Source organism: Centroberyx affinis, unplaced genomic scaffold, assembly GCF_046629955.1.
Source record: "Centroberyx affinis isolate AG114_WGS23_722 - 3 ecotype Tasmania unplaced genomic scaffold, CSIRO-AGI_Caff_v1 ptg003769l_1, whole genome shotgun sequence".
NCBI lineage: Eukaryota > Metazoa > Chordata > Actinopteri > Beryciformes > Berycidae > Centroberyx > Centroberyx affinis.
In genome coordinates, this window is record NW_027281645.1 from 627 (window position 1) to 21,112 (window position 20,486).

Here is a 20,486-nt window from a genome sequence, read left to right on the forward strand (position 1 = left end):
CCTTTAATTATAGCGCCACTATCAGGCAGATGGGGGTCTAATTGAAGCCATACTAGACCATGGTGCAAAGTTTCACGGCTCTAGCATTTACCACCTCACGGGAAATTGAGCCAAAAGAGAAAAACAATAATTTTTTATTTTTTTTAAAGTACCAGTACAAAAATTTATTGATTGATTTATTAATAATAATCACAGAAAGTGCAAACTTCATACAAATCTCCATAATTGCCTGAACAATTCTCTTGACAAATTTCAATACAATATAATGCACCATTGGTGAGATATGGGTCCAAATAGCATTGAGATGAATTTAGTCAGTTAATTTATAATAGTTATAATAATCAAAAACCTATCAAAAGAGAAAAATGGTTTCTGTACCTTAACTAAACGAGATCGTATTTTGAAAGCCTATAATAAGCCAGAGGCTTAAAATAAAATATCCTGTGTTCACAATATAAAGGCCCACTTCTGGGGAAAAAGACCCTGCCTGCACCCCCTTGACCAAGCCGGCTACAGTGTTCACTATATGTTTGTGTGAATGTCTGTCCCTCGCAGTTTTGGAGTACATTTCACCACCATATTTAATAAAATATTGCAATCTCTACTTTCATTTTAAATTGAGCGCTGATTAGTCATACTGTACAGGTACACATAGACACTCCCAGTGTAGGCATGTTACAGATCAAATTAAGCATTAGAATCAGCAGATAAAGAGTCTAACAGCCCCATGACATTGAACTTTGTGGAAGCCGACCGGCCGACCGACAATAACATCCATAGAGCCCCTGCTGTCGTGGGGCTAAAAAATTTGCAAAGAAGTAGATCAACAACAAAGCTATTATAATCAAAAACAGAACAATAACAAAGATTTTGAAGCTGATGCCAAATAAATTCTTGCAGGCTTGTAGAGGAACCGCACCTGTAGGAAAAATAGGCCAGAAATGAAATGCTGCAGACAAACATGTAATTACACAGTAACTATATGTATTTCATATTATAACAAACAAAAACATGCAAGATCCAAATTTCTGATTGATTGGGCAGCAGATACAGTAGCCATATTTGATGTTCAGCAACAAAATAACTTACCATAAGAATCGAAAAAAATACATTTGGTTGAATAAGGGAAAAGGTTGAACAACCATGTTGCTGATACTGCCATTCATTTAAATGAATGAGGTGTTTGTTCAATATGAGATTAAAAGGTTGGTCTCTTATTGAGCTAAACCAATCAGAACCACAACCATTCTTTTCATTCAACCCATAGTAAAATGGACTTTTTAGTAGGCCTTCTTTTCTTTGTGCTTTTTGTTTTTTTCTAGTTGTTTTTGTTTTATCTATCAAGAAGGCTGTCATACCCGTTGCCACTTTACTTCCTCTGCTTCTCATCTGCTCTGCCTTTGTCTTCTCATCCAGGTGTTGTTTACTTGAGTTTTTCTTCATCCTCCTCCTCCAATTTTGGGGAGCCTCTCCTTGTTTTTTCTCTTCTTCCTCATCCTGAGTTATTTGGATTTTGTCTTCTATCGACTTCAGGTTGTTTTTTCTGTGCTTATTTGCGATGTTGGACTGGGGACTGCCGCCATACTTAGATAGATTTGTCTCTGCCTCAACATTCCCTGTTTCACGCTCATTGCTATTTTGTTGTACTTTCTCATCTCTACCTGTTTCTCTGACTGACATCTTTTCCCTTTCTTTACAATGAGATCCTTTTTTGGTCGATACACATTTACTCTCTCTTTCCATGTCTGCCTTCTCACTTCTCACTTTACCATCCGCCAACTGTTCTTTCTCAACCTCATTCTCATATCTAACCTCAGTGTTGAAACTTGAAACTTCCTCTACTTTACTTTCCCTATCAACAAATAGTCTCACTTGTCCCTCCTCCTCTTGATTGTGTTCCATCTGTCTATTATCTTCATCATCATCATCCCTTTCTCCTACATTTCCTTTGTGTCCCACCTTGTCTCCCCTCAGTTCCCTCAGTACAGTGGTTTCTCTCTGCCTTCTCTCTGCCTTGTCTGTCCAGAGACTTTCTGAATTGGTCTCACAGGACATGTGAGACTCTGTGGCTTTGAAGTGGAGGAAAAATAACAGATTCAGTCATGATCAGTTCATATTAATAGCTCAAAGGATCTGCTCATTTGCTCATTTGTCTCATTATCTGAAGACATTGATGATGTTTTGTGGCCTTACCTCTTCTGTACATGAGCAGATACACACTACGGGACCTGGGGGAAGATCAGTTTGAAGTTACTGTTTACATACAGCAACAACATCTTGAGAACATATTCAAAGATAAAAGGGTATAGATGAGATTTAATGGAATTAAATTTATCTAACTTACTTGTACGTCCCGTCTTGTGCAAATGGTTGTTCTCGAGCCTACAAAATTCAACATAAAAAAACTGGGTAATGCTTTACTTTCCAGGTCCACAATTTCCTAATAATTTACTAGAAAGGAACTGTAAATTTCTTAGGAAGTTTCCTGGAAAGAACCATGAAATTATGTAGTAGTTATATAGAAAATGTAAGCAGTTTGGCGGGGTCGATAAGATACTGTAAATTTCTAAAAGAATTTCCCAGAAAGAACTGCAAAACTATAAAGTATTTATTGGAAAGATAATAGGCAGAGGACAATTATCAGAAGTCATTAGTTATTTGTTGAATTCTTAATTAATTTTAAATTAATACATTTTCTATATAACTACTACATAATTTCATGGTTCTGTCTTGGAAACAACAGAAGAAATTGGAGGAACTTACAACCACCAACTACCATTGAACTCTTTCTCTATTTTCCCTATAAGTAGTACAAAATGTAATGGTTCTTTCCAGGAAACTTCCTAAGAAATTAACAGTTCCTTTGTAGGAAATTATTAGGAAATTGCAGACCCGTAAAATAAAGTGTTACCACAAACTGTACAAGTCCAACTAATTGCCATTTAATGTAAAATATTTTGTGATATATTTTGCATGTGTACCATACTAATGGATGTGGTGAAATTTCTCCTTACCTCCTGGACGTACGAGTCATTAAACTCATACCAGGTCTTGTTCTCACTGGACTGGATGGTAGCTGTGTAATGTCCACCTCTTAGACTACCAAAGTGATTCACCAGTCCATAGAGTTCATACTTCACACTCTGTTCATACATTGAAGAACACAGTTAGATTTATCAAAAATATATTAAAGACAAACAGCCTGTTAGGAACACCAATCAGCCAAATGTATAAAGTCACTTCTCCTTACCTGTCTCTGTAAAGTGTATGGCACAGCCACCAAGCTCTCTAGTTTGACATTTGACATGCTGTAGTAGTCAAAGTCAAATCTCTTGAGCAGCAGAGTCAAAATCTGAGGATATTTCTCCATATCACATCCCTAAGTAACATAAGAAACGTTATTAAACAGTATCATGTTTGATCAATATACAGCATTGTCAGTAAGAAATACAAGCTGTTCATTTGATTCCAATATAAAAATTTTCCAGCCTATATTTTGATGTCTGAATTTTAAGGTCGAAACTCACACTGGTTGCCTCTGTTTCTCCATCACACACTTTGCAGTACACCTTGTTGTCTCCACTGAATGATGTAGACTGGAAAAACAGCTCAAAAGCCCTTTCCTGTGAACACACAAATGTCATAATAAATTCCAAAATAAATTCACAAAAATAAATTCACAAGCTCACATCACAAAAAGACCAAACACTTGAACAGTGAAATTTGGCGGCTGCTTACCACACTGCAGATCTGATCATGGGTATCTGTGATGGACAGTGGGAGAGTCCAAAATGGAGTCTTCTCTTCAATCACATCATGTCCTCTGGAGCATGTGGTTCTGTGTCTCAGCTGTCCTTGGAAAACCTTCAGAAAGAAATACCTATCATAACAAGTTCTTCTCATTTCTTCTCCTATAAATTGCAGTGTGGAGTTGAAGTGCTCACCTCAGACGCATGTGGGCTGATCAGACGTAAAATCCTCTCTAAGCATTCAGCAGCATCACACTGTTTATAAACTGCATAATGACACATGAAAGTGAAACCAGTGAAGTTATTCCACCAAGGAATTTCAGTGAATTTACAGCTGCCAAGTGACTCTTAGTCTTCCTGCCAAGTGCCCTTTGCTTTGTTGTTCTTCTGTTAATCGCTGTCCAACTTACCATATTTAATCCCAAATGCTGCTGTGATGGTGCGTGTTGTACGGCTTCGTTTTTTCAGATCTTCAAATAATTCTTTCAGAACATGATCTGTGTTGATTTTTGGATCTAACCTGTGGGAAGAGAGTAGTTTCTTAGTGAATGTTGATATTTACTGCCTGCATGCAGTTTATTGAACAAACCCGATGGACTAAAGGTCTTTTAACTTTTTTTCATGAGGAGTGTCTTTGATTTGGTTTCTCTTCTGATGGATTAACCTCACACCAAAAGGCATTGCTGGACAGTCTCAAATATAGCACTCTCCACCCTGATTTCCTGTTTATACTTAACATACTGTATGTTGTTCAAATTTAAATTGTTGTTTCATCACATATATTTTCTTCAGATGTGAGATGAAAGCAGCCATATCAAACCTTTCTGGGATCTCCTCTGTCATGAAGAGAACTTGTAGGACACTGTTGAGGTAGCATGTGGCTCCCTGATTATACAGGCCGTGGTAAACAGGTCTCTGGGTCTGTCTCTTTGACAGATTATCTTTGAAGAAAGCAAATAACAGAGTGACACTAGACATACTCCATAACCTAATATCAGATACAGAATACAGTAGCCATATTTGATACTCAGCAACAAAATAACTTACCGTCTAAGAATCGAAAAAATACATTTGTTTGAATGAAATAAGGGTGAAGGCTGAAAAGCCATGTTACTGATACAGCCATTCATTTTAATGCATGAGGTGATTGTTCAATATGAGGTTAAACAGTTTGTCTCTTATTGAGCTAAACCAATCACAACCACAGCTGTTCTTTTCATTCAACCTATAGAAAGGGGACTTTTCTATAGCATAGCCCCTCTTTTCTTTATGCTTTTAGGTTCTTTTTTTATATATATATATTTTTTTTATCCACAAAGAAGCCTGTCATACCCTTTTTCACTTTGTCTGCTTCTATATTTCCTCTTCTGCTCGTCTGCTTTCCCTTCATCTTCTCATCCTGGCGTTGTTTACTGGAGTTTTTCATCCTCTCTTCTGTTGGTTTTTTGGGAGCCTCTTCTTCCATCCACTCCGGGTCAGTTTTCGTGTTCTGATGTGTGGTCCTGGAATGGCGACTGTCTCCATACTCCATGCCCCATGTATTTGTCTCTGCCTCAACATTCCCTGTTTCACACTCCTCCTTGCTATTTTGCCTTACTTTCTGATCACTACCTGTTTCACTGACTGACATATTTGTCCTGTCTTTACCATGCGATCCTTTTTTAGTTGATACACATTTACTTTCTCTGACCATGTCTGCCTTCTCATTTCTCCATTCACCAAACGGCAACTGTTCTTTGGCAACCTGACTCTCATATTTATCCTCAGTGTTGAAACTTGAAACTTTGTCTCCACATTGTGCAACACCCTCCTCTCCTCTGGTTCTATAGCTGATCACCTCTTTCTTGCCTTGATGTCCTTTCTTTGTGTAACCAAAATCTTCCTCTACTTTACTTTCTCTATCAACAAATAGTCTCACTTGTCCCTCCTCCTCTTGATTGTGTTCCATCTGTCTGTTATCTTCATCATCATCATCCCTTTCTCCTACATTTCCTTTGTGTCCCACCTTGTCTCCCCTCAGTTCCCTCAGTACAGTGGTTTCTCTCTGCCTTCTCTCTGCCTTGTCTGTCCAGAGACTTTCTGAATTGGTCTCACAGGACACGTGAGACTCTGTGGCTTTGAAGTGGAGGAAAAATAACAGATTCAGTCATGATCAGTTCATATTAATAGGTCAAAGGATCTGCTCATTTGCTCATTTGTCTCATTATCTGAAGATATTGATGATTTTTGTGGCCTTACCTCTTCTGTACATGAGCAGATACACACTACGGGACCTGGAGGAAGATCAGTTTGAAGTTACTGTTTACATACAGCAAGAAAATCTTGAGAATGTAATCACATTTGGATAGATAAAAGGGTATAGATGAGATTTAATGGAATGAAATTTATCTGACTTACTTGTACGTCCCGTCTTGTGCAAATGGTTGTTCTCGAGCCTACAAGATTCAACAAAAACAAACTGTACAAGTCCAACTAATTGCCATTTAATGTAAAATATTTTGTGACATATTTTGCATGTGTATCATACTAATGGATGTGATGAAATTCCTCCTTACCTCCTGGACGTACGAGTCATTAAACTCATACCAGGTCTTGTTCTCACTGGACTGGATGGTAGCTATGTAATATCCACCTCTTAGACTACCACAGTGATTCACCATTCCATAGAGTTCATACTTCACACTCTGTTCATACAGTGAAGAGCACAGTTAGATTTATCAAAAATATATTAAAGACAAACAGCCTGTTAGGAACTCCAATCAGCCAAATGTATAAAGTCACCTCTCCTTACCTGTCTCTGTAAAGTGTATGGCACAGCCACCAAGCTCTCTAGTTTGACATTTGACATGCTGTTGTAGTCAAAGTCAAATCTCTTGAGCAGCAGAGTCAAAATCTGAGGATATTTCTCCATATCATGTCCCTAAGTAACATAAGAAACATTATTAAACAGTATCATGTTTGATCAACATACAGCATTGTCAGTAAGAAATACAAGCTGTTCATTTGATTCCAGTGTAAAATTTTCCAGCCTATATTTTGATGTCTGAATTTTAAGGTCGAAACTCACACTGGTTGCCTCTGTTTCTCCATCACACACTTTGCAGTACACCTTGTTGTCTCCACTGAATGATGTAGACTGGAAAAACAGTTCAAAAGCCCTTTCCTGTGAACACACAAATGTCATAATAAATTCCCAAATTAATTCACATGCTCACATCACAAAAAAGACCAAACACTTGAACTGTGAACTTTGGCTGCCGCTTACCACACTGTAGATCTGATCATGGGTATCTGTGATGGACAGTGGGAGAGTCCTAAATGGAGTCTTCTCTTCAGTCACATCATGTCCTCTGGAGCATGTGGTTCTGTGTCTCAGCTGTCCTTGGAAAACCTTCAGAAAGAAATACCTATCATAACAAGTTCTTCTCATTTCTTCTCCTATAAATTGCAGTGTGGAGTTGAAGTGCTCACCTCAGACGCATGTGGGCTGATCAGACGTAAAATCCCCTCCAAGCATTCAGCAGCATCACACTGTTTATAAACTGCATAATGACACATGAAAGTGAAACCAGTGAAGTTATTCCACCAAGGAATTTCAGTGAATTTACAGCTGCCAAGTGACTCTTAGTCTTCCAACAAGTGCCCTTTGCTTTTTGTTCTTCTGTTAATCGCTGTCCAACTTACCATATTTAATCCCAAATGCTGCTGTGATGGTGTGTGTTGTACAGCTTCCTTTTTTCAGATCTTCAAATAATTCTTTCAGAACATGATCTGTGTTGATTTTTGGATCTAACCTGTGGGAAGAGAGTAGTTTCTTAGTGAATGTTGATATTTACTGCCTGCATGCAGTTTATTGAACAAACCCGATGGACTAAAGGTCTTTTAACTTTTTTTCGTGAGGAGTGCCTTTGATTTGCTTTCTCTTCTGATGGATTAACCTCACACCAAAAGCCTTTGCTGGACAGTCTCAAATATAGCACTCTCCACCCTGATTGCCTGTTTATACTTAACATACTGTATGTTGTTCAAATTTAAATTGTTGTTTCGTCACATATATTTTCTTCAGATGTGAGATGAAAACAGCCATATCAAACCTTTCTGGGATCTCCTCTGTCATGAAGAGAACTTGTAGGACACTGTTGAGGTAGCATGTGGCTCCCTGATTATACAGGCCGTAGTAAACAGGTCTCTGGGTCAGTCTCTTTGACAGATTATCTTTGAAGAAAGCAAATCACAGAGTGACACTAGACATACTCCATAACCTAATATCAGATACAGAATACAGTAGCCATATTTGATACTCAGCAACAAAATAACTTACCGTCTAAGAATCGAAAAAATACATTTGGTTGAATGAAATAAGGGAGAAGGCTGAAAAGCCATGTTACTGATACAGCCATTCATTTTAATGCATGAGGTGATTGTTCGATATGAGGTTAAACAGTTTGTCTCTTATTGAGCTAAACCAATCACAACCACAGCCGTTCTTTTCATTCAACCTATAAAAAGGGGACTTTTCTATAGCTCCTGTGATCCTTTTTTGGTTGATACACATTTACTTTCTCTTGCTATGTCTTCGTTTTCACTTCTCAGTTTACCATCTGCCATCTCATATCTCAATCTTGAAACTTTCTCTCCACATTGGGCAACAGCCTCCTGTCCTCTCATCCCATGGCTAAAAACCTCTTTTTTGCCTTGATGTCCTCTCTTTGTTTCACCAAAGCCTTGGACACTGGTGTGGCATGTGGCTCCCTGATTATGCAGGCCGAGGTAAAGAGTTGTCTGAGTCGATCTCTTATACAGAGTATCTTTGAAGAAAACAAATGACAAAGTGACATTAAACCTACTCCATAACCGGCTGAATTTAAGTTGTGAGTTAGGAGGGAATTTTTTAGCCCCCATACACAAAAAATATAGCCCTATGAGGCCACATTCACCAGTCTCACATATTTTTCAAAATATGAGTAAATATATTTCTGAATAATATTTCCTGCTATTCAAAATGTCAGTAGGATGTATTTATGTGTAATGTATCCTGGGGTGAACACATATTTTTAAAGATGAGTAGGCCTAAAAATATTCATGAATTATGCATATCCTGGGATAAGCTCATATTTCAAAATATACTCTTGGATAATATATCCTCAGAATTGATACATTAAAATATATGCTGAGTCAATGTATTTCTGTACGTGTGTCTAAATACATATAAATGTATATAGAACATATGAAAGTGTCCATTATTGTAATCTAATATTGGCACAGACCTACACTGATTTCCTTCATATATCGTATATATGGTATATGTACATGTGGGTAAAGACACATTTTTATATATGTGGTTTCCAAATATGTAACATTTTTACATTACATATGTTGTTGAAACCAAATATATGTTTTTGCCATACCGTATTCCATGGGACGTTGCCTTTTCCTCAGGTTTTCATCTCGGGCTGTTTCCTGTCCGAGTTGTGAGCAATTATTCGAGTATTTGCTCATGTCTAAGCGACGAAGAGAAACATACAATCTGCACAGGTAGGCTATACATAAAAAAAAAACAGTCGGCATGGACAAATCAGGCTTTTAAACAAAAATAATTATTTCCTGGGTTTAGCTGAAGCCAAGATTAGAAAAAGAAGAAGAGAAATCCTGTCGTGTTTACCGATGTCTGGCTTATCACACAGTGAAATCAGTAACGTTTAGAGTAAGCTGTAGTACAAGTTTTACTTTCATTATCACAACCTTATTGTACAATGTGCGTCACGCTCTATATGCAAATCAGATATGATGGTTGACAGAAACCTATCAATTTTACCGTATCATTTCAGCAGAGTTTTTGTCAAAGACATGTGGTTCACCTACATAGGCTACACAACAAGTCTCGGTCCTGTGACTTTATCCAGACAACAAGAAGGAAAGGTTTCTGGAGAGTTAACTCAAAAGCAGAGTGCCGCAAGTCTGCTAATAATGTTTCTTATTCAACTGTTTAATGCTTGGTAAGATGTTCTTTCAACTCATAATTTTAAGTCACACATGAACTCATAAATATAAGATATAACTAGCAATTGTAAGTTGAAAGTGACAAACGCATCTATGTTAACTATTAGAGTTGATGATTTGTTTCAGTATGAATCCCTCTCAGAAATAAAATGCTAGGCCTATTAGTAAGTAGTAATGTAGGTATGTGTGGTATTATGGGTTTACTGGGGTGTAGCCCTGAGTTTCGAGTCTGACTGCATTTCAAAGGTGAGACACTGGTTAACACTTTACAATAACGTAGTTACCAAGGAACGAGTAAGGAACAAATCAGGAACGAACTTCTAGTTAAATAACTCCGAATCAAGTAGGCTACTATAGTAGATAATGACAAGTTACATGAGAACAGACTGTTAGATACCATGCTAATGAACCAGTATCTAATGATTAGTTCCTGGATATCTGTGAATCCATGAATGACCACTTACTTGATGAATTGTTCCTGATTAGCTCTGAATAAGGTACTAAACAATAACAAATCATTCGGCCTACTTCCTCATTACCCCCACATTAGTTAGCCTACTATATTTGTGTCCCGTCAAGTAAAGTAGTGCATCATACAGGGTTGTTACAAGGAATGCATCATTACTTCATGATTATCTTAGCATTAGCTACCATTTCATCTCATGTCAAGTGCATACATTTTAATGCGTTTGCATCCAGTAGATGCTCTTGCCCATACTGAAACGTCTGTCAAATGAAGACCAATGAAGAAGGATTGAGTAAGAACATTAAAGTTTTATTTCTTTGAAAGCAACTCGTAGATAACAGTTCCATAAAGCAGCACGAGTCACAGAGTAAACTGTGTTTCTTGGTATAATGGTGGGTTTGTTCTTCAGCCCTTTGTCCATATCAGCTCAGATGCCCCCAGGCAGCATCAGCCGTACATGAAGGGTGGACAGATGCTGGATCCCATAGGATGACAAAACGGACCCTTCCTCCAGCGGCACGGTTGCGAACGCTATCCGCATATCAACACCTGTGTAAGAAGCAGAAATAGAGGCTACAGCAACAGTTTCAGGTCAAGGACCCCCAAAAACATATAGCCTACATCAAGCCACTGATCCCCATTATTTTGTCTGAGGGATCCCCGCCAGAGATTATTTTTTATATTGAATATCATATCAAAATTCATATGGTAGTCCTATCATATCAGAATATAATTTGGTACAGGACTGCAGGTTTAAGCGTAGCCTACCTGGGTTCACCGGTAGCCTCTCAATAATTTTCTGTTTCAGTTGGAGCACTGTGACGCTCTTCATCTGCTCTTCAGTGTCGCACAAATCGATGAGCAGTCGCTCTCCTTTGTATCCAATCACTGCGATCTGGATCTTTCCCATCTTGCTCCTGTCTGTGCCTGATGCAGTGTGACCACGTTTACTCCGCGAAGCCGAATATAGGGTGTTGTTCCTGCTCGCAACTCACTAACAGAAACTAAAAGCGATTTTCAAGCGATTTGGTTTGTTACAAATGCCAGACGTGTATTTATGATACAGGATACTTGGTTAAATTAGAGTGCGGGTTTTCATACCAAAATACATTATCTTTTCTAGATGGTAACAGTAATATTTCTATAATATAGGCTAATATTTAAGATTAACTTACCCTACGTAATTAGGTTCTAAGTATATTCTTTTTTTCTTACTGCATGTAAAATGGCTGCCATGGCTGGTTTATAATTTTTAGAAATAAATGAAGACTTAATTAATAAAAAAAAAGAAGACATAATTACAACAAACTAAAATATTAATTAAGTTTCTGGCAGGCTTGATAGCGTTCTGGACTTTTACACATTGACAGCAAAACATTAGAGATCTGCTTCTTCGGGAAAACTAAATCTAATTAGGCATATATTAGCTTTAGTTCAGTTAATGGGTGTTGCTTCTCTCCTACTACTGTAAATAACCTGCATGCTGTGTGTGTGTGTGTGTGTGTGTGTGTGTGTGTGTGTCTATTTGTCAGCCAGCCAGGTCAGTTAAAATGGCAGAGAAAAGAAAAACAGACATCCGATCATTTTTCAGTGCACCGAAACGCCAAGTAAGTAGAAAGACCCCAGTAATATCAAAGGCAATTTGAAAAAATCTTCATTAGAAAGGAATGAAGTGCTTATGGAAATGTTTCATAATGGACCTCTATATGCATTTAAAACAACAGTAGCCTACTTTTGGCGGCACCTTTGGTGTCCCCTTCAAGAATTGCTCTTGAGAATTGTTGTTTATTGTCCCCCCCAACAGTGAAATGAAATATCCGCCCTTGGGTGAAAGAGTTTCTTTAGGCTTACCAATAAAATAAAGTCACACATTAGGCTATATGAAATCGATATTTGTGTTCGTTTCTCTTCCAAAATGTAGCCTATTTCACTGAACCAATGTCAAAAGCCAGGGATCAGGGATAAACATGAGATCAACATTCAACATTTAAATGAAAAATAAATAAACACATAGACCTATCATATTATATTAGCCTATAGCCTATATTTAGATTAGCCTATAGTATGCATATGTTATATATTTAGGCTATGCATTTAGTTTTTTGCTTTTTTTAGACATAAAAGCGCAAACATCGCCCCATGTATATTGCATACCAGTCCCACAAACCTTTATGTCCTACTCACATCTGTATTTAAACCATAAAACATTACAATTTACTGTTTGACAATGTAAATGGAATTAGGTTACTGACTAGTTCCACGTCAAACTAAGTGTGTCGTTTACTGAAAACCACATGACTTACTGGAAAGACGTACTGAGAGTGAAACCGAAAATTACTTTCTAGTGACATCTTGCAGTTATATTTCACTGAATGTTACAGGAGAGACAGTGAAGACAGAAACTCAAGATGGCCACTGGACAGCAGAAGAGTTATGACCCAAAAAACCGCACTATTACACTGGTCGATGGAGATGATGACTTAGATTGTGAGTAGGCCAATTTCATATTAGCCTATACAAGCACAAGCTGTGATGAGTAGCCTAGTCTTAAAGAACGTGTTACCTACTCATTTTCCATTAACAAGTGTCAATGTTTTATTTTTTTTTACTAATTAATAGGCCTAACTGTAACGTCTCTTCTTGTTTGTGTGTGTCCCAGTCGAGTACGATGATTTCAAGTCTCCAAGAGCAGCCATGTCCTGTGGTCATGTCGTCACTCCGATGTCTCTCACAAAATGGTGTCGCTGGTTGCTGGACCAGGTAGACTGTTTATGAATTAACATCACTATCCTCACGAAATTCAAAACGTTTTCAGTTAGAAAATTATTGGTGGTGGGTTATCAGTATCACTATATCCTAATCACCAATTCGTGGCTATTGCACCGCTGTTTAGTTATCATGGTTTATCATTTATCATGGTTTATCATGGTTCAAAGTACTATAGAGTCTTGGATAGGACAGGATGTGACCTATCAGCTGAAAGAATGAATTGCTCTTAGGTGATAAAAATATATGTTTTGTTTTTGGGGGGCAGGGGGTGCGGGGCTGTCAGTTTTTAAACAAAATCTTTCCTCAAAAAATTCTGAATACTAAATTTCTTAGGCATCAGTGCTTGCCAGTTTCATAAGAACTTAATACTTGCTCATATGGGCTCAGGGTTAAAAGGTCATTCTTTCACAGGTGGGGTAGTCCACCCATCTTATTCAGTGGCAGTCAAGGAAACACTGGTCAATAGGATAATATAAAATCATTTAATGGAACCCCCTCTGTATTTATTTTCACTCAAAAGGCTGCTTGATTGATTTTGTCTTTTCAAAATTCAAGGGTGAGAGCAGATTTGTGTGTCCTGCATCAAAGAAGGGAACCGACAAAAGATGTGATGCTGAGTGGCCCTACAAGGAGGTTCGTAAGATGGCTCTTCTAACCACTGAAGAAATGAAGTACTTTGAGGAGAACTTGGCTCACAATGCTGCCAGGGATGATCGTGATACCAAATCAGTAAGTGCCTCAATTAAAACATTTACTAACTGCACTAGGAAACTTTGTTTTGCATGCAAATACAAGGACGATTTTTATTTTTTAAAACATCCCTCCCTCTTGTCCCATGTAACAGTGTCCTGGATGCAAGTCTTCTGTGGAAAGAAAGAGTCTCTCCAATCTGTGTGTCCGCTGCATAATGTGCACAGTCGACAAAAAAAAGACCTATGAGTTCTGCTGGCAGTGCCTGAGGGAATGGAAAGGTCCAGCACCACGCTCAGACCGCTGTGAAAATAATGACTGCCTCAACAATGCATTAGCAACACTGAAAATCTGCCCAGTTATCACCTTTGACAGTGTCAAGGAGGTCAATAACTGCCCCTCAGTCCGGGCCTGTCCCACTTGTGGCATCATGGTGGAGCATAATAGACGTGGTTGTAAAAACATCTCCTGTATCCAGTGTAAGGTGGAGTTCTGTTTTGTGTGCCTGAAGCGCACCACTGAATGTTTAGAGTTAAAAAAAGGCTGTTATTTTGGACCTTGCGCCAGTGGGGTGGCCCCTAGGCAGACCTCCATACCTGTGTGGAATAGAAAATAATCAAAACAACACCAGGCTGCATGTGCTTCAGTCTCTGTTGATGTAACTGTAAGAGGGTCTCGGGAAACACAAATGCACCTTTGCTGTATTTTCTGTCTGTCTTTTTGTTGGTGATTTCCAGGTCATTTTTTAGAGAGATCTCTCTGACAAATATATAATCAAATGTGTGTTTTTGTTTTTTGAGAAATTGGCAGTAAAATGCAATTATCATATCTGCTGTTTGTTTTGTCTGAAAATGTCTGAAACTTATACCGTGAAGGATGAGGATTACAAAATGTGACACATAAGTTAGAAGCATTTATCACCCAAAAACAAGTGAGCTGTAACAAGAAACAAACCAAAGAAAATAAATAAAAAATACCTGTGTCATATATACAATTTGTTCAAATAAATGATTTCTATTTTAGGCTCAAATGATCATTTAGTCCTACTATATGTGGCTGAGAACAATCAAGCCACCAAAGTCACAATCTACTCCCAAGCTGAAGTCTCAACACTGCAGGTTTCCATCAGCGTTTTTTCAAGGCAGTTTTACTACGGGCCACTGGGATCCTCTGGGACCCCGTGGATCCTCACCCTGGAGGAGTGGTATTTCCTATAAAATGCCGTAACAGCAGCCAGTAGACACACAGCAGCAGTGATGCCAAACACTGTGGCTACAGTCAGCTCTGCGGGGGGTTTGGGGACGTGAGTGAGTGGGACAGGCGACCGGGTCACAGCAGGGGTCGAAGTTCTGGTCTGATGGGAATCACTGAGTGAATAAAAAGAGAAATAATCTGAGGCAGTATCGCAGTGTGCAATATAATTTTAAAGCCTGTGCTGAGATTCATTAAGTAATGCATTCTGGGTAGCATAATACAGCATCAGACCTCTTAACATAAAGATAATGTTTGCATGAAGAGAGACTTGCCTGTCAGAAGTGAACGGGCCTGCAGTAGAGGCAGGAAACAGGTTGAGGTTGGTGGAGGGAGGAGCGATGTCAGAATACAGACAAAACCTCCTGTCAGGGCAGAAAACTGAACCCTGGTATCCCTGTACCTGAGGATTAAAAAACAATAGTGTCAGTGTCCCATCTTATCAGGGGGCCTATAATTCCTAGCAGCACCCCTGATTTCACTGGTAATTTGGCAGATATACTTTGAAATACCCCAGAGAAAGAGGAGGGTATAGTTCATAAACCTAACCTTCAACTACACTCCAGGTTTATAATGATCCAGTGTTATTAAATTTTACCTTAATGGCGCCCCCTGCTGGACAGTCTGTCCATTGAGAACCAGACACCTGGATCTGGAACTTGTTAGGTCCAATACATCGGTGTCTGTAACAGCGGCCCTCTACAGAGCTACTGAACAAGAGAAACTGGCTCTGCTTCTGACAGAGAGGGGTGGAGGGAGACGAGAGAAAGAGGAAATTAGTTTGTTACATGAATGTAACAGAGGTCAGACAGTTTCTATTATTTTATATATAGTTACACATCTACCTACACGTACAGACGTTAAGACACATAGACACTTTAAAACCCATTTAATTTTTATAAAGATTAAAATATTACAGAGCCTAAGGACACACACACACACACACCTCTCTGGTCAGGTTGGAGAAGAAGCAACGGCTGTTAAGGCCGTAGATCTCCCCACTCCAGTCCTCTTCCTCTGATCGCCTCTCATTCTCCTCTTTCCAACACTCACTCTGAGGGATGAGAGGAGACAGAACAGCAAGCATGTTAGCCATGCTAGCCATTAACACTTTGCATTTTACTGATTTACAAACTCACAGTCCAGTGCAAGAGCATATGAAGAATGTGCATTGTTGGATTTTCATATTATCAGGTGGGGAAGGAGAAAAAGACTCTTGGCAATGCAAAAAGGAGTAAGAAAGAATTAAACTTATTTGTTTGGGGTGAAGATGATTTTTAATAAACTGTAATACTTACTCCATTCCTAAGGGGTTTATATATTCGACATCCCTCCAGGTATTGATCGGTCTGGCACTCCCCCTTGTGGAGGTGAAGGTAATGACACCCAAGTCCACTGAGCGAAGTAGAAACATGAAAACTTTTGTACTGGAAATGCATTATCCACATCTCACATCCCAGACATGAATCATGAGTTTGTTATGTGGAAAACAATATTTGAAGATTATAAAACTGCAACAACTACCTGCCGGTGCAGAAAAAGGATGAAGAGTTGCTCTGACAGGTTGACACAGATCCAAACATGGCTCCTTCACCTATGATAACACAAATGTTTATCATAAAACAGTATATTTCCCTCTCCTGCAAATGTCTTTAAAAACACAGATCACACTGTCTAAAAGATATTAAAACTGTCACTAGTGTGCCCACTTTAACTCTTATGTTATGTCTTATTTGTATGCCTTTTTGTAAAGAACTTTGTAGACTCTACTTTTAGTGAATTTTAGCAATTATTTCCATTATTATTACACATGCAAATATCTCATGCATTCATGGAATTGCACATAAAATCCATACACTTCATCAGTTTCCTTACCATCTCCCCACACCAGGCTCTGTGCCCGGCTGAGGTTGACAGAGTACCAGCCCGTGTCCTGTAAGGCAGCCAGGGTGAGCGGGTCGATCCGGACCGCAGCCGAGTCCGCCAGCACCGCCGCCATGATGGACCCCTGCAAGACCCGGGACTCCCAGTGGGAAGACACGCCCCCCGGGGCTACGTCCTGGAAGAGGGATGGGCGGGGTGGGGGTAAGAAAGAGAGAGTAAGCAGAATCATTTGAATCATAAATGTGCAGGAATTTGTTTTGGTCGCATTAATTCAACTTTTACTATTCAGTAATGAGAGGGAGGGAAGGTGTGTAAGTGATAGAGGTGTGGAGATAGGCAGAGAAAGTGTATAAGGGTGCATGGTGAATCAGGACCAGGTTTTCTAGCGGTCCTCCCAGCTCGGGGTCAGTGGATGCCAGGTGCTTCTGCAGGGCGGAGACGACCGACTGGGTGTAGATCCTCATCTGGCCCGACCCGTCAGTGTGAGTCACTCTGCCCCGAGGAGAGCAGCCCGCGCCAGCTGCAGGACAAAACGGCAGCACGGCAGCACACAGCAAAATACAGTGGATTAACTTTTTCCAGTGCACATGATCTGACAGGACAGTAACAAAATAATATGGAATCTGTTTAGAAACCTTGAGAAGAGGAGGAACAGTCTCTCCAGGTGCTGAAGAGATCTTTTGAGAAACCGAGCGCATGAAACAGCTCATGGATCACAGTCTGGAAAACAGATTAACACACACACCATTATCATTTATTGATCCATCCTCTCATTCTGCTGTCCCTAGTTCCAGCCAAATGAATATTTCTAAAATACATAGAATACTACTAGTCTGTAAAAGTATTAGTGTTTTGTCAGCAAAGGATTTAAGTTACATACCATCCTTTAAAAGTACCATAAATTGTTTTATTTTTGTGTCATCAGCCATTTTGGTATAAACCTTATCTTATTTTGGTACAAAACTCCCTGTATATAAAAACTGTCTCCCCCAGTTTGGTGTGAAACATCATCGGTCTTACCTGTACAGTTCCCCGGTGACTGTACGTCTCTCCAGTCAGTCTGTCCCGGCAGATGACCACCACTCCAGCCAGAGGACGCCCATGGGTGTCCGTCTGGCAGTGGACTGCATAGGCTAACACACTGGGCTGGGGGGGGGGGCAGAAAATGACATGAGTAAAGTGACAGTGGAGTATCAGATCTGAGAAAACAGAATGGTGTTGTTGCTTCCTGGTATGTTTTTGATTATTTTCCAGTTAGTGACGAATGTATGTTTTAAGGCCGGTTAAAAAAAAACTATGGGATAGGACACAAACTGGGCTTGGGTGGGTCCCAGTATAACAACAGTCACAATATATTTTCATGAGTATGGGTCCCAGTGTTAGTTATGTGTCATTTGGATCCTAGACTAAGACAGTTTTTAAGTAATAATCTGCAACATTTTTATCTAAATAAATGTATGTTTTTCAGTATAGCTGATTGATATAACACAATAGTGATTCAATCTATACCCAGTTCATGAAAGTTTTTACATTTACTGTTCTAAACACTTGGTTTCAGGTAGCAGCAGTAACAGTAACCAGCAGTTTGTTTGGAATAAACAGGAGCTAGGTAGAACTAGGTAGAAAGAAAAGAGCGCCACCTACAGTAACTCAAACTTCATTGACAGAAAATCCAAGGAAAAAGACATCACAGTCCCGCCCACACTGTTTGATTGACAGGTGATCTCTGGGCAGTGCAGTGCAGAAACACCACAGCAATGAGCGCTTAGCACCAAAGATGTCGCCACTGTTTACCACTTTAAGAACCCCCTGTTTTAATTAAACTGAAAATTTCCACTAATAACTACTGCATGTTTTACAGTGAACTTACTACAACACTTCTTGCATACTTTGCAGGTTAATACCAATAATCCCAGTGACTCCAGTGCCTCTTCACCTCTGCTCTGCACTTGTCAGTTCTCTGTACATGGAGATACAGCAGGAAGTCGGTGTCAGGCAGTCCAGCACCGTCAGGTCGGAGTACGGTCCTTGTTGGTGAATTAGCTTCTGGATACACATCACATCCAGCCAGGTGATCATCTGGGATCTGTCCGTCAGAGTGGTGGCAAAACATTACATGTGTTAAGAGTAGATTTTTAACTTTCCTCTGTATCATTTATGGAAGAGGAATACATCTATCCATGTGTTTTTCAGCTTGTCTCTGTAGGTATGTTCACAATAAAAAATAATAATTCAGAAATTGACACTCACTGTCACATCCAGACAGGTCTCAGTCCTGTAGTTCTCGTTGGCTCTACCACACCTGAATCAACAGAAACATTACTGCATTTAAAAAAAATATTTTTTCCTTCATTGGATAGCACACAGTGAAGGGGGACAGGAGAGACATGGATTACATTTGAACCAACAGCGATGGTGGAAATTCATTTTAGCAGAACTTTATATATGAGTCAATACCTGGCTGCCACTGGGTATTTGTACTGATTCATGTAAGAAACCTAGTTTTCAAAAATGCCATACCTCTTCCAGCACACATATGAACTACCATGATGCAACCCAGTTAATGTTAATTCGCAGGCCCTTTAATGTTGAAGGCTGACTGCTCATGAACTGTCAAGATATGATATAGTTCTCTATCGGTTGAGAAAGTTGTGTGTCTTGGGTTTATGAAAACCTTTCAAAACCCACTTGACAAACTGAAAAATGCATTGTCATCGAGCTAAGATTAAGTCTGTTTTTCTTTGGTCGTGAAAAGTTGACATTTTGGAGATATGAGGTTTTCACCCAACAACAGTGATATGCATAGTAAAAATGTTCAGTCAAAGTGGAATAGCATTTGAAAGACAAGTGGATCTGCATCTAGCCAAACAAGTTGATTCGAGCCACACACACACATACACACACATACACATACACCTGTTGTAGTTGGCAGTGCTAGAATTCCTCCAGAGGAACTTGCAGTACTTGTTGATGTCTCTGCCGAGCAGCAAAGGACCAGCGACTCTGCTCACTGTTGTGATAGACATGATAAAGAGGTGAAAAGGTCACCAGCACATATAATGACATGTTCCTCTCTCTCTCTCTCTCTCTCTCTCTCACACACACACACACACACACACACACACACACACACACACACATCCCCATCGCCTCACCTGACAGTAAGGAAGACACAATCCCAACAGCCTCTCCCACCGCTGGCTCCAGCCTCGCTTTCTCTGCCTGTGATAGGTCGCGGCGCTCCCTTGGAACCCAGGTCCGGATCCTAATTGGCTGTGGCTGGGAGACTGGGACGGGCAGCGCCAGCCCTCTCAGGCTCCTCCTCTGCTTCAGTGAAAGGGCACCCAGAGGTGACACCCTCCGTCCTGGATGATGTCTGGCCTCCCTGGGTGGGCTGTCTGGGTGGATGGATGCAGCTGTTACCACCCCGACTCGGGACTGGACCTCATCAAAGATGCACTTTTCCAGGGCCCCAGGGTGCTTCGCCACCACCACCAGCAGCAGCAGCAGCATCCACACCCACAGTTTCTGGGATGGAGGTAAAGCCATAATTACAGCTGCAGCATCTGGAACTCATCTGAAGGTCACAGCAGGAGCCATGATTAATCCATGTTTGATATTTTGGCTGAAAGTTGTCTGTGTAGATTCCTTTCAGTCAGGTGGTAAGATGTCCAAAC

General features: G+C 39.8%; 3 protein-coding genes across 4 annotated transcripts; 1 reads left to right on the plus strand and 2 right to left on the minus strand.

The window, feature by feature from the left end:
- Positions 1-209: 209 nt before the first annotated feature.
- On the minus strand, positions 210-6,871 carry LOC139662349 (uncharacterized). Its single transcript, XM_071541007.1, has 17 exons — positions 6,817-6,871; positions 6,541-6,669; positions 6,305-6,433; positions 6,147-6,184; positions 5,988-6,022; positions 5,082-5,864; positions 4,570-4,690; positions 4,160-4,269; positions 3,945-4,015; positions 3,739-3,864; positions 3,528-3,623; positions 3,251-3,379; positions 3,015-3,143; positions 2,345-2,382; positions 2,194-2,228; positions 1,359-2,069; positions 210-919 (listed from the first exon to the last, which is right to left on the minus strand). Exons 2-17 carry the CDS (start codon positions 6,658-6,660, stop codon positions 717-719), a joined length of 2,874 nt encoding a protein of 957 aa, XP_071397108.1. The 5' UTR covers positions 6,661-6,669; positions 6,817-6,871; the 3' UTR covers positions 210-716.
- Positions 6,872-12,577: 5,706 nt separating this feature from the next.
- LOC139662353 (probable E3 ubiquitin-protein ligase RNF144A-A) lies at positions 12,578-14,652 on the plus strand. 2 transcript variants are annotated; one of them, XM_071541012.1, is made up of 4 exons: positions 12,578-12,702; positions 12,875-12,975; positions 13,540-13,713; positions 13,829-14,652. In XM_071541012.1, the coding sequence occupies exons 1-4, from the start codon at positions 12,624-12,626 to the stop codon at positions 14,288-14,290; spliced, it is 816 nt and encodes a 271-aa protein (XP_071397113.1). In that variant the 5' UTR covers positions 12,578-12,623; the 3' UTR covers positions 14,291-14,652. The 2 variants fall into 2 exon arrangements, with proteins under 2 accessions (XP_071397113.1, XP_071397114.1); XM_071541013.1 differs by having other exon boundaries at positions 12,624-12,701; positions 12,865-12,975.
- Positions 14,653-14,824: 172 nt separating this feature from the next.
- Positions 14,825-20,358, minus strand: LOC139662351 (ciliated left-right organizer metallopeptidase-like). The gene is made up of 14 exons (XM_071541010.1): positions 19,965-20,358; positions 19,726-19,819; positions 19,060-19,111; positions 18,746-18,895; positions 17,830-17,955; positions 17,445-17,529; positions 17,184-17,299; positions 16,801-16,984; positions 16,450-16,519; positions 16,224-16,320; positions 15,872-15,979; positions 15,524-15,661; positions 15,201-15,328; positions 14,825-15,041 (listed from the first exon to the last, which is right to left on the minus strand). The coding sequence occupies exons 1-14, from the start codon at positions 20,356-20,358 to the stop codon at positions 14,825-14,827; spliced, it is 1,959 nt and encodes a 652-aa protein (XP_071397111.1).
- Between the last annotated feature and the right edge of the window lie 128 nt (positions 20,359-20,486).

Excerpts from the sequence above, each read along its gene's own strand:
- LOC139662349 (XM_071541007.1), bottom strand. The coding sequence starts at position 6,660 with ATGGAGAAATATCCTCAGATTTTGACTCTGCTGCTCAAGAGATTTGAC. Across the intron at positions 4,270-4,569 it reads ACAGAGGAGATCCCAGAAAG|GTTAGATCCAAAAATCAACA; the intron begins GTTTGATATGGC and ends CTCTTCCCACAG. Across the intron at positions 3,380-3,527 it reads GAGAAACAGAGGCAACCAGT|GGATGTGATATGGAGAAATA; the intron begins GTGAGTTTCGAC and ends TATGTTACTTAG.
- LOC139662353 (XM_071541013.1), top strand. The coding sequence starts at position 12,624 with ATGGCCACTGGACAGCAGAAGAGTTATGACCCAAAAAACCGCACTATT. Across the intron at positions 12,976-13,539 it reads GTCGCTGGTTGCTGGACCAG|GGTGAGAGCAGATTTGTGTG; the intron begins GTAGACTGTTTA and ends TCAAAATTCAAG. Across the intron at positions 13,714-13,828 it reads ATGATCGTGATACCAAATCA|TGTCCTGGATGCAAGTCTTC; the intron begins GTAAGTGCCTCA and ends CCCATGTAACAG.
- LOC139662351 (XM_071541010.1), bottom strand. The coding sequence starts at position 20,358 with ATGGCTTTACCTCCATCCCAGAAACTGTGGGTGTGGATGCTGCTGCTG. Across the intron at positions 17,530-17,829 it reads GTCACCGGGGAACTGTACAG|ACTGTGATCCATGAGCTGTT; the intron begins GTAAGACCGATG and ends TCTGTTTTCCAG. Across the intron at positions 15,980-16,223 it reads ATAAACCCCTTAGGAATGGA|AGTGAGTGTTGGAAAGAGGA; the intron begins GTAAGTATTACA and ends CTCATCCCTCAG.